General features: G+C 40.7%; 1 protein-coding gene across 21 annotated transcripts in view; it reads right to left on the reverse strand.

The window, feature by feature from the left end:
• Nucleotides 1–16,080, reverse strand: part of cacna1ab (calcium channel, voltage-dependent, P/Q type, alpha 1A subunit, b) — a 200,703-nt gene extending 184,623 nt beyond the window's left edge. For 15 of the 21 annotated variants that reach the window (XM_026171897.1, XM_026171895.1, XM_026171894.1 and 12 more), the window contains exons 1-2: nt 15,725–16,076; nt 1,100–1,492 (exon numbers count right to left, since the gene is read on the reverse strand). In XM_026171897.1, coding sequence (XP_026027682.1) covers nt 1,100–1,488 — 389 coding nt within the window. In that variant the 5' untranslated portion in view covers nt 1,489–1,492; nt 15,725–16,076. Of the gene's footprint in view, nt 1–1,099; nt 1,513–15,724 lie in introns of those variants that run through there. The other 6 variants (XM_026171896.1, XM_026171904.1, XM_026171902.1 and 3 more) reach the window with 4 other exon arrangements.
• Nucleotides 16,081–16,400: the final 320 nt, after the last annotated feature.

Raw genomic sequence — 16,400 nt, forward strand, 5'->3', positions numbered from 1 at the left:
TGTTGTTCATCTGAGCTCATATTTACCCAATTTTATGACCTATTAATGACCTGATGATTTTTTATTATGTCCAGATATATGAAACCTTAGAACTGAAAGAGATTGAAGGATTGTATGAATGCTAATCTCATGGTGAAAAACTAATTAAAGTGCCTCACCACCCAGAAGTTATTAACCACACACATAATTATAAATAATTATAGAACTGGGACCTTCATAAGACAGATCCTCAATATGATTAATGCAGTCAGCACTGAGAATAGTAAATATGTATTCTGGATTTTCCATCTCTCTAGATAACATGTGCAGAGTTCTGTGTTAGGCAGGTAATAGATAAGCTGTGTTTTTCACGTGCAGGTGTGCAGAATATTAAAAAAATGTCTCTATGGAAAGCAGGATGAGGGTGGCAGGAATGCATGGAAAGACATGAACAGAGGGAAACCGTACTAATGTTGACTGAAGCTGATTAACTGATTCCACACCTCAGTTACCATCAGTGTTATTAGCTACATTATGTTTTAAGCTTTACATTTGTTCCCGGAAACAGGACATAAAACACTGGGCTCTTAAATTAATGCTTTAGTCAGTCAACATAATAAATTATGGCATATTAACTTACGGTTTGACAGCGTGAACAGCAGGATACTCGGATAGAATACTCTAATTATGGCTGAAACATTAGTGCCAAATGCAAAAAACAAGGTGTATTTTCAATCAAAAGTCAAAGGTCTTAACCTTTGGACACTAAAAAAGTAAATAATATAAGTCCCAAAAAGCAATTTTAGTTACTATTCTTAAAATGTTCTTTTTAACAGAACCCGCAGCTCTGAGTTCAGTGTTGTCATATTTGAGTTTGTAATTCAGTGAAACACAGGCCAGCCAAGACTGATGGGTAAAGTGGTTTTTAAAGCTTGTCACACCAATGACAGAAAAAATGATTATTTTTAGACACATAAGAAAATTACTTATATATGGAAAAATATAGTGTAATTGTTTTCCCAGGAGGAACCCTGAGAAAAGTTCAAGATTAACTTAAACGAAGAAAAATGTCCTCCCAGTTCACAACCTATTTTGATCTCAGAACACAAGCTTTACTCACTCCCATTGTTTCCTCCTGGCCTGTGGTGTGTTGTGCAGCTTGTGCGCCTGGTGTGCCAAGATAACATCCCGGTGATCCACCAGTCCTCCCCTCCGCCGAATCAGTGGAACTGTGGGATCATTGTTGCTGGTAACGAGGGACATGGAGTCCCGGCTGGAGAGACGCCCGTAGCTGTCACCTCCACCACTGAAGGGCACTTCGCTGTAATGCTCCACCTGAACGTCATACACAGTATGATAGTATGTGGGGTTGGGGCCCACGCTGCTCCCGCTGATTGGTGGCGGGTGGCAGCGTAGTGGCCGGTGAAGGCCCTGAGAGGAAGAGGAACAGGATGAAGTCTGAGGCCACAACCCCGAACCGCCATGGTCCTGATAGAGGGGGGACAGCATGGAGCTGGAGGAAAAGGGTCGAAAGAAAAGGAAAAGAGAGACAGAAGAGAGACATTCAATAATCAAAAGAACCTCCACTATAAAGCTGCAACAGTCAACCCAGAAAATTGAATGCAATATATTTATTCCATCATTTTTCATTGTTCAAAGAAAAATTCAAATCTTTCCAAAAATGCCAAATTAGAGGAGAAACTCCATTGATCAGAAAATCTTGTATGGGCAAGCCTGACCCTGGTGCTGTCACAAACTACAGACAACAAATGCAGTGGAGGGGAGTGGAGGAGAAATGCACAGTGCATCTGAGGAGATCTCGTCCCACAGCAGCTGGAGTCCACAGCAGCATAACTAAGGCATGGCTCAGGGCCACTTGATCCAGCCTTACCTGTAACCTGCATCAAAAAGGGAAGCCAAATTTAAAACCAGAAATGTGTCTGTGTCCCAAACCCAACTGCTGGTTCCAATTGAGGACCCCAATACCTTGAAGGCTTTATCCTCCCATTCACTCTAGTAAATACAAGTAGACCTTCAGTCTGAACTCTACTGGGACAGGATGTTGCTATGAGATTAAAGAGATGAGGGAGAAGATATGAAAGGTCCTTAGAGTTCAAGATTTTACATATAAATAGAAGAATTTATGTGTGTTGTGGAGCCAACAAAGAGAAGCTAATGTGGGAGAAATATGGTCTTTATTACTCTGTTTTTAGGGTAACCTGATAATAAGGCAGTCCATCTTAAAAGTAACAAGCAATGAACTTTGTGGAGGTTAAAAAAATCTATTATATATATTATATATCTATAAGGTACATAAGCAATAGCAGAACAATAAACAATAAATGAAACAATATCAAAACAAATGATTTTTTGATTATTTAAGGAAACAAACATAATTACCACTAATTATCACGCACTACATTCCTGACCTGCACTGAGTTCAGTAAGAGTACGATATTAAGAGATTGCTCAAAACAAAGAGTCTCAAGAGAATTATGATGTCTGTGAATGTAGGCATCTGGCACTATGAGAATATACTGTGAACACTTAAAAAGGAGTAGTAAAAGCTGATTAACAGCATTGCTAAGTAACTGTTTCACTTTCAACAAATACGTGTGATTTGCAGCTATTACGTGATTTGAATATCACAGGAAACTGTTTGGGGTTTTTGTTTTGCTACTTTTCAAAACCAATAATTAGACAAGCAAAAGCACTTCATGCAGAGACTGGCCAGCTGTGTGGAGGCGTGAAAGTAGGCAGTATACTACTTGTCATTATCACTGTCACTTACCATGAACAAAACTGATTGCAAAATCATGAACCCTTCAAGGACAAAAAAACGTCCAAAATTGAGAGCTGTTTGTACCTGCTATGCAATTCACTGTGCAGAGAGAACAAAGACGCACACACAATCGACTACTGGGATATGATCACTTTCTTTTTTTAAATCTTGCTTTTCATGTAGCCATTCAAAATGGGTAGAAACTTGTATTTCTTGGTCAGACAACATGTCACATGCCCAGGCATTTTTCAAACAAAGGCTAAATTTGATAGAATTAATAGAAAACAGAAGAACTAGCAGTTGTGGCCTTTTTAAATATTGCTTGTGGTACAGCCTTCTTATCTTCAGAGCCATAAAAAGAATTAATTAAGAAAGCAACATCAAAATCAAACATTGAATATTTCTTGATATCTTTTTCTAAGTCAAGTTAGTTCTTCTTTAGCTGACTCTACGAGCTGTAACAAAGCTCTACAATCATTCTTTAAATCATGATAAACAATCTGCTGCTCTGCTGCAGGCTCCACCGAATACATTTGCAGCTGCTTTTTTTGTAACTGTGCTCATCAGCTTACATTAGTCCTGAACCCAGAGGTGTAAGGGAACAGTTAAGAGGGTACAGCTCTAACAGCAAAAATGAGCAAAACAATTTCAGAGGTTTGAGAAAAGAACACTTGGGTTGGAGAGTACTTTGCACAACAACTATGAAGCATGAGGGCAACAACAGAGTAGAACGCAGTCAGTAATTTAGAAACAGAACGTTTTTATTTAATGACAAATACAAAAGTTGTATTGTTTAGTCTGCGGACAGCAGTTACGACACCTACATTAAGGCCCAATAGCAATTAGCAGGTTGTAAAGATGAGCTGGGCACCTAATGATGATGTCTGTATCCCAAAGTATTCTAGAGTCAAATGTGAGGACATCTGCCTATCAGCTACGGCTTGACCCAAACTTGGTCATACGTTAAGACAATGATCCCGAACACATTAGCAAATCTACAACAGAATGGCTGAAAAAACATGCAGGTGTTGTTCAACTTGACTGAAAAACTGTGCAAGGACCTTGCACAGTTTTATAAATGAGTATAAATGAGCCAAAGCTCCTTTGCAATGAACTGAGAGTCTGACAAAGTGACACAGAAAAGGATTGTGTGAAGTTATTGCTGCTAGGTGGTTTTGGAAGATGCTGAATCATTACATGTACTTAATTTTTGACAGTACTGCAAAAAGTCCTGGGACTCCACATTTTCAGATGACTGTTTGTGATTGGACTTCATTTCTGTGTTCCAGTGTGCTTGGCAAAACTGCAACTGGCTTTGGTTTTGCAGCTCTGTTCTTCACACTCTAGTGCTTGTTTCTAATATTAAGGTTCAGCCAGGGGGAAGTAAAATAATGTTTGTTACCCTCAGCAAAGAAGAAAGGAAAAAGGAAAAAAAGTGAGGAAAAAATGAAGAATACAAATCTACAGAGTTAGAGGAGAGCATTAATAAAGCAGGTGATCAATAAAAGTGCAGAGGCCAAACCAAAAGTGAGAGGGATGAAGGGATGGGGAGCAATAAGGGTGGGTGAGCGGTTTAAGCAGAAACTCTCTTAATGCAACGCCTGCAATGGCGCTAATTTGGCATTTTCATTTTTTACTACACAGTTGCAAAAAAGAGAAAAAAATCCCCCTGTTTTTGTGTTTATGTGAGTCTATAACTGTGTGGATAATGGAAACAGCGTTTTCCCTTACCCATTACCTGCTGACAGTGCATTACGCATTATTTCTCCCTGACATGGTGTAAAGCGAAAACTAATTCACAGAGACAGCAACACACACACACAGATTTACGTTCACACGCTGCAGGTACAAAGATGAGACATACTGCAATGGTAAGGAGTTTGTTTGGTGATTGAGGACGGGTGTGTTTCTCTCTCTCTCTGTGTGTGTGTGTGTGTGTGTGTGTGTGTATGCTGCAGGGCTTGAATAACACAGGTCTAGTAATATTAGGGGCAGCAGCAGAGAACACACAAAACTGAGGACCATGCACATACCACAGAGCAAGGGCAACCTAGAACTAACAAGGACACTGAGGATTCACAAAGACATGAGGTACAAGAAGCCATTATAGAGGGAGACAGAGAGGGTGATGGACAGGTAAAGAAGGGGGAAGATGAGAAACAAAGTGTGTGTGTGTGTGTTGGGGGGAGGGGGGCAAAAAAGGACAGAAAACAGTGTGACAGAAGCGAAAACAGGAAACCAGAAGTCACCCAAAGGCACTGTGGTGACTGTGGTGGAGAGTGCGCTTTAATGAAAGGTACAGAGGCAGCAAAACAGAGTGGGGAGTGGGAGAGATTAGTGGACATGACAGACGAGTGGAGGAATGACTAATTGCTGAGAGGGAAAGACAGAGCCATGCAGATGAAGCAAAACTCTTTCTCACTTTCACTCGCCGTGTCCCTCTCTTCCTCCCTCAGGGATTGACAAACAAAGAGTCGGAAGGTTTTGCATTTCTGGTCTTAGCGGGGAACTACTCCAACTCTCCATACTGTACATATCTAGTACAGAGGGCCAGTCTACACTGCCTAACAGTTACAAGCCGTTTACCCACATGGGAAAAATAACATTGCTAAAGGACTTCTAGAAGGAGCTGGAAGCTACAACCGCACTTAACTGATGTGATCTTTTACAGATAGCCTTTAATGTGGTAAAGATGTGGTAAAAATCAAAGAAGTGCAGGTCTTATACTCTAAAGCTACAATCCTGGCACTTAACTCCGAATCAGACTGGGGACCAGTTATCTAAGATTAGCCATTTTTCTGCAAAACGGACCTCCTTTTTCTTTAGGCAAAAGGCATCTTTGGTTGATTGTGGTAATTTGGGCAACCTTTTCTACTATTTGAGTGAATTTCAGTGAAAGCTTAGGCTGGATTGCAAGAAATCAGCTCCCACTCTCACCTGAGTATAATAACCAGGTCTAACAATAGCCTCGAATCTCACAATCAGCACAATGACAAGGGAGGACCTCCAGATCAAATGTCATTTGAGAGTATTATAACTACCTTCTTTCACTGTGCAGATTAATTATCACTTATGCATAAAAAACAAAACAAAACATGGAGATTTGAAATATGTCTGATAAATGTGACTTCTATAAAGTAAACACCATCTTTTCTATTACATGGTTTGTTGCAGTCTGAGCAAAGCCTCCTCATGTGACAGTCCACTGTCGTGTGAACACGCACAGTGACTTTTCTGAATGCCTAATAAATTAAATAATGAAGCTGTTCAGTTTCTCAGAAATGAAACGGTTCGTTTGGATGAAGGTATTCAGCTAGCTGTTATCACACAGCTAACTGAATACGTTCATCCATCCTGCTCACTGCTGATATGCTGACGTTAGAACTTTAGTTTCCAACAAAAAGCAACAGTCAAATGAGCAGCAAGACTTATCTCACTCAATTAAACGTGACTCACCCTGCAAACAACTTGTTTACGTGGTTTAATTCAAAGTCAGCTGTCATGTTTTTCAGTATTTTGTCTCCTCCTTTAGGGAGCGAAAGTATTACTGATTAGAACACAGTTTGCTTTGCCTTGCCACGTAAGCAGGCACAAAGCTCCTGCAGAAACTGAGTAAAACTTAAAGAGGCATAGATTTGGTGGATTTGAGAAGAATAGAGGAGAAAACAATGCCTCAGAGTCTTGGGAAAGCTGTTTACCTGAATCTCAGGACTGTCTCTGGCTCTGGAAAGGCAAAGTACAGCATTTGTGTGAATACTTTACATCTGGTTTAAATCTATAAACATGGTGCAGATTTTCAACCAGATTTATATCCACATTTTTAGAGACTTAGATGAAGAACAGTTTATCTAGTGTGTAAAGTGATATTTACAACATGGGGGTGTTTATTTCACAACAGGACCAATGTCTATTCATTCTACTCTTATTCACTTCAGGGTTGCAGGAGCCTATCCAGTCTTTTATAATGTAGGGGGGGAGGTGAGGTGCATCCAACCAATTCACACCTACAGCCAAACAGAAAGGCCACAGCCTGGATTTGAACCCTTCTTGCTTTGAGCTAAAAGTGCAAACTATAGAACCACCATGCTTTTATATTATCATTGTACATAAAACAGATAATCTCTGCATGGGATGCATTCAGTCTACTGACATTAGTGAGTGTCAGTAACAGTGCATGTATATATTTATATTACACACCCTCCATAGAAACTTAAAAAAAAACATGACGTCAGAGCAGCTAAATAAACCCCAAGTGATTAATTATTGCAAAATTAAATTGTCCCACCACAGGAAATTAAATAACAGCAAGAAGGTAGAGTCACATTGAATTGAAAGGCCATTCAGTTTAACAAAGGCTAGGGCAGGGCAATAATTTAATATCATCATTTATCATATGCCCATAAAAATGTATGACAAAATTCTTATTTGGTTAACAACATTTGTCAGTCATAAATAGACCAGAAAGCCCCATTGTTCAGTCCATCACTCATTCAGTGGGGATAAAAGTGATGCAACTTGCCATTTAGCAGCCTAACACAGCTTACAGAGCCTGACTGCTGCTGACCTGCTTCTGCTCCCCCATCAAAAAAACAAAAAACAAAACAAAAAACTGACCTCTGAGGTCACAGCTTCCTGACTGTTGCATCCATTAAGGCGCAGGTGAATGCTAACACGCCCGACTCTTCCTCCTCTCGCATCAGCTATATGAGGCTATTACAAATCGGAAACTGAGCATACACATTCAGTTCCTTTAACTAAGATTAATTACCCGAATGGTGACTCTGACTGTAGCCTTGCTGAGTCTGCGTTAAAACAAAACACCACAAAACAAAAAATTAGAATCATTAATACTGACATGTTGGTTATTTGGGAAAGAAACTTAAAAAACAAAAGGAACTGTGTTCTCAACTTAGCTGACTATGTGTTTCAGAGGAAGAACGGACACGTTACCCAACAACAAACACACACCGTCATCTCAGAGCATTACAAATATCATTTATCTCTCCCCAGTGTTTGCATTTCAAACCCATTAAGTTGTTTTGTTTATTCTATCAAAATTTCTCTTGCTAGAAAAGTCTGACAAAGATATCTCGAAGACAGTGAAGACGTACATCAAACCAGCATTGTAGTAACATTTGTGATGTTGGTTCAACTTTTATTTTGAAATTCTTTTTAACCATGATTCAATGTCAAGAAAAGGTACTACTACTGATATATGAATTGTGGCAATTGCATCTGTATGTGAGCCTCTGCAGAGGTAACGGTCGCCATGCATGCAATATGGTTATAATAGTGTACCAAGACAAAACAAAACAATTCACTGTGAAATAGCATTTTAGTCAACTGAAATAAAAAGAAAAAAAGTCATGAAAATGCAAACAAACAACTCTGGTGTGCAATAAAATTCTGTCTTCTCAGCTGCAGAAATCTCCCAGGTGGAAACGCAGAGAAGTAAAAGCGCCGAGCTGAATGAAGTTTGGCTATTTCTTTTTGGTCGCTGGACTGTTAAAGAGTCAGTGTACATTCACAGAGCATGCGTCTCTTATCCAGACACCTGGATAACAGAAGGGGGTGGGGGTTTGCCTAAGTGCCAAACACACCGGGCATACAAAAATGACATTAGCAATATTCTATGGTAGTTATACAAGGAAACAAATATCTTTCATCAACTGTGTTTTATTTAGAAACCAAATCCTATGATGCCCCCATTTTTTTGGATTGAATACATCACACTGACTTGCATGCCAATCAGCCCACCAGCATGGCGCTACAGAAAACAAAAGCTTAGATGGAATCATTTGGCTAGAGAAAGCTCAATTAAGTTGTAAACTGTCCCAGTGAGTCACCACACTAGTTCTGGACATGAATAAAACCCCCTGGCAACGTGCTGAGAGTCATTATTCTGGTGGTGGAGGTTTTAGTTCAGCTTATAAATTTGAATAGTTGAATTCATATAAAGACAAACAGAAAATACATTAAAGTAAATATTTTTTTTAATCAAAATACAGATATGGAATTTGGTTGCTTTTCACAACTGCTCCTCTGAAACCTGCCCATATTTACTTTGGGTTTAATTTCAGCTGTCATACGAACTACTACATAAGATCCAGAGCATAGTATCTTGTTTGCTTTCCTGAAACCCAGCACACCCATGACAACAGCATTTTATTTACGTCATACTATTATTAAGAGGACCTACCTGGAAGGGAGAACATGCAGACAAATTAAATCCCAAACAATCACTGGGCATTTTGCATTGAATTGTGAGCATTATGGAGATAATTGTGAACCTGTACTTGTATGGTAATACAGCTTACACATAAGCGTGACATTGACAAACAAATAACACATGCAATCAACCCTTTCTAGCTGTTAGTCAAATCTTATTCAGCCACTAACAGACCTCTAGGATCAGGTGTTTTCTTTGATAATTAAGTGTAGTGTCACAGTGAGATCTAAAGACCTCTTCAAGGCTTTCAAGAAAAAAAGGTTGTGGATGCATAAACATGCATTATTTGAAATTAATAATTTAAACCAGTGTCCACCAATTTCAGCAAAAGATGTCTCTAAGAATCCTTGAACACTTTAGTGCATAAGTGAGCAAAGTTGCCCTGCAACAGGGATACACTACCAGTCAAACACTTGGACACACCTTCTTATATTATGGTTTTCTTTATCATGACTATTTACATTGTAGATTCTTACAGAAGCATGAAAACTACGAATGGGAAACACCACCTGGGTCTGGGTGCAGTTCCCCCCTCCAGGGGCGGGGGCACCTAGACCCGGTTTGTAGAGTACGCTTGGGGAGTGTGATCGTGTGTACAACGTCTCTTTATGTCTGTCTCCACGTTGGTTGAGTGTGGAGTAAGTGCATATGAGAGCATGAGGGTGGGAATGGATGTTTGTATCTGTGTGTGCCTGTAGGTCTGTGTCTATATGTCAGGTTGGGTGTCAGGCGCCACCTCTCTGGGGACATCTCAGGCCCTCCAAGGTTTGGAGGCCTATCTCCCCCTACCACCACTTCCCCTGCCAGTGGCGGACCCCCTCAGACATCGGTGCGTTGGTGGTTCTTTGTGTCCGGGGATGGGCGTCCAGGTACACACCGGCTCACTCCTTGGTGGCCGCTTATCGGGGCCTGGAGCCTGGGGCTCGCTCGGGCCACTTCGGAGGTGGGGTGCCCCCAGCCTCTCGGCCTGGGGCTCGGTCACTCAGGCGCAGCTGGCTGCCGGCGGAGCTCACGGGCGCGTCACTGCAACCCCCCCTGGCTTCTGCTCCGCGGCTGCTGAGTGAGCCCTCATCTGGGACTCTCCTCAGCTCTTTCCGGGACAGTGGCGCAGCTGCCCCTCTGTTGGTCTTCCTTGGTCTCTTGTGTTCTGGGGGCCTCTGGATGTCTAGAGTTTTGATCTCCTCCACACCTGCTTCACGCCCTGGAGGACGGGGCTGTGGCCCCCCCACACCCTCTAGCAGATTATTACATGAAGGAACCTTTTAAAAAACAAGCGCGTCCATGCTCACAGGTGTACACACGGGTGATCACACCCACAAACTACACCCTTTTTGGCTCCTACCTCAAATCACACTGTGTTCTGTTGATCTTATGTGCTGCACAATAATGTTTAACATTTAGTATTTACTGTCATATTCCCATATATCATTGTGATGTTGTTTATTCTATTACTCTTGTTCTCTTCTGCTTGCTTTCTTTTTTCTTTCTCAGCAGGTGATCCAGGTGATTGATAGATGCATTTTTTTTTCTCTGCCCGTTCTGTTGGTTTTTGTCTTTTGCCCTTCTCCCCCGTCCCTCTTCTCAGCTGTTTCTCTTTCCCTCTTTCTTTCTCCCCTTCTTTCCCCCAGTCAAGTCTGTCCCGTATTCAGTAAGTGAAAATACAATAAACAATAAAAGGTGAATCAAATGGACCATTACGGCAAGGCTGGGATGGTCAGTTTGGTAAAGTAAATCCGTTGGGCATCTTTCTTTGCCTTTAGACAACAATTCTGATGGCAAAAGAGCCAAACGGGACAGGCAAGAAAAAAAACAAACAAAAAAAAACAAAAAAAAAAAAACTACGAATGAGCACATATGTTCCCATATGGAAAAGATATATATAAATCTTATAAAGTTTGTATCTGTCTTGTGTGAAACTTGTATGAAAAGCATACAAGAGTGAAAACAGATATAAGAAAAATTATATAATGAAACTTGTATGTTTTGGATACTTACTAAAACAATATATGAAAGTAATGAGAAAGTGGCCACTTTCATGAGTAAATCATATAAGTTTTTACTATTTCTTTTCCATATGGGTAATTATGTAGTAAACAAAAAAGTGGGAAATAAAACACGTTTTATATTTTAGATTCTTTTAAATAGCTTTGATTACTGCTTTGCACACTTTTGGCATTCTCTCAATATGTGCTGGTCGGCACCTGAAATGGTTTTCCAACGGTCCATCTCATCCCAAACCATCTCCACTGGGTTTAGGTCAGGTGACGGTGGAGGCCAGGCCATCTGGTGCAGCACTCCATCACTCTCCTTGTTATTCAAGTAGCCCTTACACAGCCTGGATGTGGCTGCAGGATGCTGTGGTAGCCATGCTGGTTCAGTGTGCCTTCAATTTTGAATAAATCCCCAACAGTGTCACCAGCAAAGCACCCCCACAGCATCACACCTCCTCTGCCATGCTTCACAGTGAGAACCATGCATGTAGAGACCATCCATTCACCTTTTCTGCATCGCACAAAGACACGGCAGGTGGACCAGAGATCTCAAATTTGGGCTCATCAGACCAAAGCACAGATTTCCACTGGTCTAATGTCCACTCTTTGTGTTTCATGGCCCAAACAAATCTCTTCTGTTTGTTGCGTTTCCTTAGTCATGGTTTCTTAGCAGCTGTTTGACCATAAAGGCCTGATTCACACAGTCTACTCTGAACAGTTGATGTAGAGATGAGTCTGCTACTGGAACTCTGTGTGGCATTTATCTGACCTTTAACCTCATTAAGAAGGCGAGAAATTCCACAAGTGAACAAGCGCACTTGTGACGTGAAAACAATTTCAGGTGACGACATCATGAAGCTCAGTGAGAGAAGGCCAAGGGTTTGCAGCGCTGTCAACAACGCAGAGGGTGGCTACTTTCAGGAATCTAAACTATAAGAGATATTTAGAGTTATTTATCAATATTTTGTTTGCTGCATAATTCCAAATATCTTTCTTCATATATTTGATGTCTTCAGAATGTATCTACAATGTAGAAAATTATAAAAATAAAGAAAAAACATGAATGAGAAGGTGTGTCCAAACTTTTGACTGGTGTGTATGTCAGAAAAAGTCTGCTGTCCACCCCAAAAAACCTGTTTGACAATTAACATACAAGCAAAGATCAAACCTTTTGGAACAATGTTCTCTGGACAAACAAGGACAGTGGACATGTTTGAGCACAAAAAGAAAAAAAATGCATCCATCCATTTCTCATCCATTGAGAACATTTACTTGAAAGAGGGGTTGAAACCATTGTCAAACTAATATCAGGGTTGTTTCTACTCAAGTTGTTTCTCCTAAATACTTGTCCAATACTTCCCGCTAAAGCAAATATGAGGTCAATATGTGTGCACTTACACCATATAAATAAAAGTACTGGGCTACCTACATCACATCTACAGTAGCTGCTCAGACATAGAAACTGAAGCTCCAGTTCAACAACACTGTAACTTCACATGGTCTGCAACCTCATGGCAGAGTTGCAGTGGTCCTTAAACACATCCACTTTGCAATAATACCACTTTCTAAGAAATTTAATGAGCTGACTTGCCTCAACAGTGGCATCCTGCAGACTGCAAAGGTTTTACACACCTTTGGCAATGGGATGAAAACAACTGAATTCAAAGATTAAGCATTTCCCCAATTCTTGTATCCATATAATGTACTTTTACCACTGTAGACGACTACAGCCATGGAATCTTTTGTTCATCATCCATACGAACTGTTTTGAAGCGGATGAGACGTTTATTGGTTGAAATACGTATGACCTTTCTATCTGGTTTGGGAACAGCACCAAGCAGGACAGACAAGATCTGCAAAGGGTGGTGCACTCAGCCGAACGCATCATTCAATCAGAGCTCCCTGACCTGCTGTCCATCTACACCAAGCGGTGCAAGTCCAAAGCCAGGAAGATTATGATGGATCTCTCCCATCCCAACAATGGACTCTTCTCACTGTTGAGGTCTGGGAAGCGCTTCTGCTCCCTTAAGGCCAAAACAGAGAGAATGAGGAGGAGCTTTTTCCTCCAGGCTATTCGGGGCCTGAACCAGGTGTAGGACTGGACTCTCCCAAACACGTCACTATAAGGCTGGACTCTCACACACGTCACCACACGCACCACCACACATTTCCTATAATCCTATAATCCTATAATTTATAATCCTTATCTTTATAATCTCTTCTGCTATTTGCACATTCTTTACTGTAAATTCCTAAGTTAATTTGTAAATTTTTGTAGTAAACTGTAAATTGTAAATATTGTAAAACTTTTCTTCTGTCATTTAATGGTCAGGCATTGTACAGCTACAAGCATTTCACCCCCGTGTCATACTGTGTGTGTGTGACAAATAAAATTTGAATTTGAATTTGAATTTGAATTTGAATTTGAATACACCAGTTCATATTTTGTACATTCTTGTTTATCTTCGTTTACTGCATAAACTGCATATTCATTATGTGGTGTGTTACCAATGTTGCCTTTTCTGCCTGGCCAGCTTCTGTTTATTGTTACTTTAATTTGACAGCAACAGACTCTAACATCACCCCAGTTTTGTCTAATGGTAATAAAGCAATAAAGCTCCATTCAGTTAAATAAAACTGACAGACAGACAGATGGAAAACACTGAGATGGACTGATAGCTAAAGAGACAGAGGGTCAAGCAGACATGACCCAGAAGCAACAGGCAGGTGTGCAGGTGTGGCATTAGATCTGGTAAACAAGAATGCAAAAATCACACATTCACACATCTGTCAGAATCCATTTCATTACTACAAAAACAACTTCCATATCTGTGAGCGCTGAGAAGCCCTGCTCTGTGTGAATGTTCAATAACACTTAAATCTGATTATGTTACTCTGATGTAAAGTTTGAGCCAACACATGCCAAAATAGTAAGGAAAAGCAGAGAAGAGGGACTATGTTTGGCTACAGTAGTACTTTGGAGTGATCCGAAAGTAGAGATTTTACATAACTCACTCAAGCGGAAGCAGATTTGACTCAGTATGTTCAATAATAGCCTGGAAAGAAAAAGTCAATGTCTATCATGAGCTCGACTCCTTTAGATAGAGGACTGAGGAATCTGTAGGTTGTAATTTTTTTCTTCAGCATCAGTAAGTGAGCTGTTTGTTCTCCGTATATTGCTGCGAAAGGCTTCCAGCCCCTTCTGGTGCTTTGTTTGTGTGAAATCTTGAAATAATAATAATAATGGATTGCATTTATATAGCACTTTTTGGGGCCCTCAAAGCGCTGTACAATTCCACACACTGGTGGAGGCAGCTACAGTTGTAGCCACTGCTGCCCTGGGGCAGACTGACAGAAGTGAGGCTGCCATATTGCGCCATCGGCCCCTCTGGCTATCACCAGTAGGCGGTAGGTGAAGTGTCTTGCCCAAGGACACAACGACCGAGACTGTCCGAGCCGGAGTTTTTCCTTCCCACTGTCGCCAAAGTGCTTGCTCATAGGGGGTCATATGATTGTTGGGTTTTTCTCTGTATGTATTATTGTGGGGTCTACCTTACAATATAAAGCACCTTGAGGCGAATGTTGTTGTGATTCGGCGCTGTATAAATAAAACTGAATTAAATTGAATTGACTTGAATTAGTGTTTACTCTGTCATGAGCAGCTTACCCATAAAACAGGCTTTATTAAGTACGATCCATGGAACTCAGAAGCAATGAAAAATGCAAGGGTGTCAGCCACAGCGGACTGTAAATAAACTGCTTTCCCTCCTCTGTGTGTCTTTTATCAACAGTGAGTGAGCAAAAGGCAAACAGTTATTATTACAGTGAGATGAAGATGCTCCCGGGCCGGTGCAGCTCTCCTCGCTGCCCTCCTTTGAGCCTTGTCTGCCAATCACTTGTCATATCTCATGTGGGACTCTGACAGACATCTGCAGGTTGGATTTTAGCCAAAAGTGGTGGAGTGATTGTGAGGAGAGAAAAAAAAACATGGAATCTTTCACACCTATATCTTTTTATGATTTGAAAATTATCTTAGTACATTTTGATATTATTACCCTTATGCTTAAAAATTTGCTCAGTAGTCTTTAAAAGCTGGTCCTGATTTCTTTTAACTCACACTGCAGTGTCTCACACAGAATCTAAACAAAGGGAAGCATTGTTCTGTGTGAAGGATATATTCAATCTTAGTTTTTTAATACTATATGAAGCTTTATTTGGAAAATATTACTGACATAATTTGAATCTAATTTTAGATGCTGTCATTTCACCAAATTACTTATGTGTAAGGAGATATGCTTGACATATAGAAGTCAATAAATCAAAAAATACACGCAGAAACCTTCCAAAGGCTGAACTGTCACTTAATAATTTACATGAAATTTTAACACTGTAGGCTATTAATCACTCAGCCCACATTTTCAGCAATTACTATTCATTGTTCAGTTAAATGAAACATTCTCCAATTAAAACATGGAACAGAAACAAACTCGTCCAAACAGGGCAGATTTTATACTATTCTAATTAATTTATGCTAATTAATATTCTAGATTTCGGTATAATTGAAATATGTCAACTTTCATTTAAGATGTTTTTTTGTTCTGGCAAGTGATGCGTGAAGTTAATCACACGCATCATTTACTCGATGTTTAAAGTGACCTGATTTTCCCGGAATCAAAATGTTTTGTTAATGTCCACCCTGAGTTAATGCAGCTGTTCAGCGCGAGTGTAAAGCGGCTGACCTACCTGTCAGGTGCTCTGCTCTCCAGGGAATACTAAACCTGCGGACTTCTGGGACTCCAGACCCTCCCACCGGGTGTCCGGTGGTCCCGACCTGTTCACCTCTCGGGCGGAGGCGGCTGGAAACCAGTCGGCGGTGCTGGGAGCGGTGGACCGGGGGAAAAGAAGCAGTAACGTATCCACCAACGGAGGGGAGGAAAACTCCATGTTCACATCCAGAACATCCCGACTAAAGTGACGTCCGCCGGGCAGTGAAAGTCAGTGCAACGCGCACTAAAGAGCCCAGATGCGATAATGTTGTTTGAGGACGAACAGTCACCAGGGAAACTGGAGAGCTATGGAGGATATGTTTTTCCAGTCAGTTGTGGTCTGCTCTTCTTAAAAGGACGTTTCGGTCAGTGGGCTGATGCTCCTCATCCACTACTCCCCCCCCCCCCCCCCCCTTCTCTCTCTCTGTCCTCTCTCCTACTATTCAGATCGACTTCATTTATAGGTTGTAGTGTTTTGACGCACTGAGCATGGCTATAATAGCCTGTGATCTGTAAGTACAGACACTTTATTTGTCTTGCATGATCTTCAAATCTGATTGACTTTTACTTATTTTTTTATTTTAATTTGTCTATTTAAATTAAATTACTTTTTTATTGTATTTTTTTTCTAACCAGGACTGTCGTTGTGTAAT

The sequence above is a fragment of the Astatotilapia calliptera genome, chromosome 6 (genome assembly GCF_900246225.1).
Source record: "Astatotilapia calliptera chromosome 6, fAstCal1.2, whole genome shotgun sequence".
In the NCBI taxonomy this organism is placed as follows: domain Eukaryota; kingdom Metazoa; phylum Chordata; class Actinopteri; order Cichliformes; family Cichlidae; genus Astatotilapia; species Astatotilapia calliptera.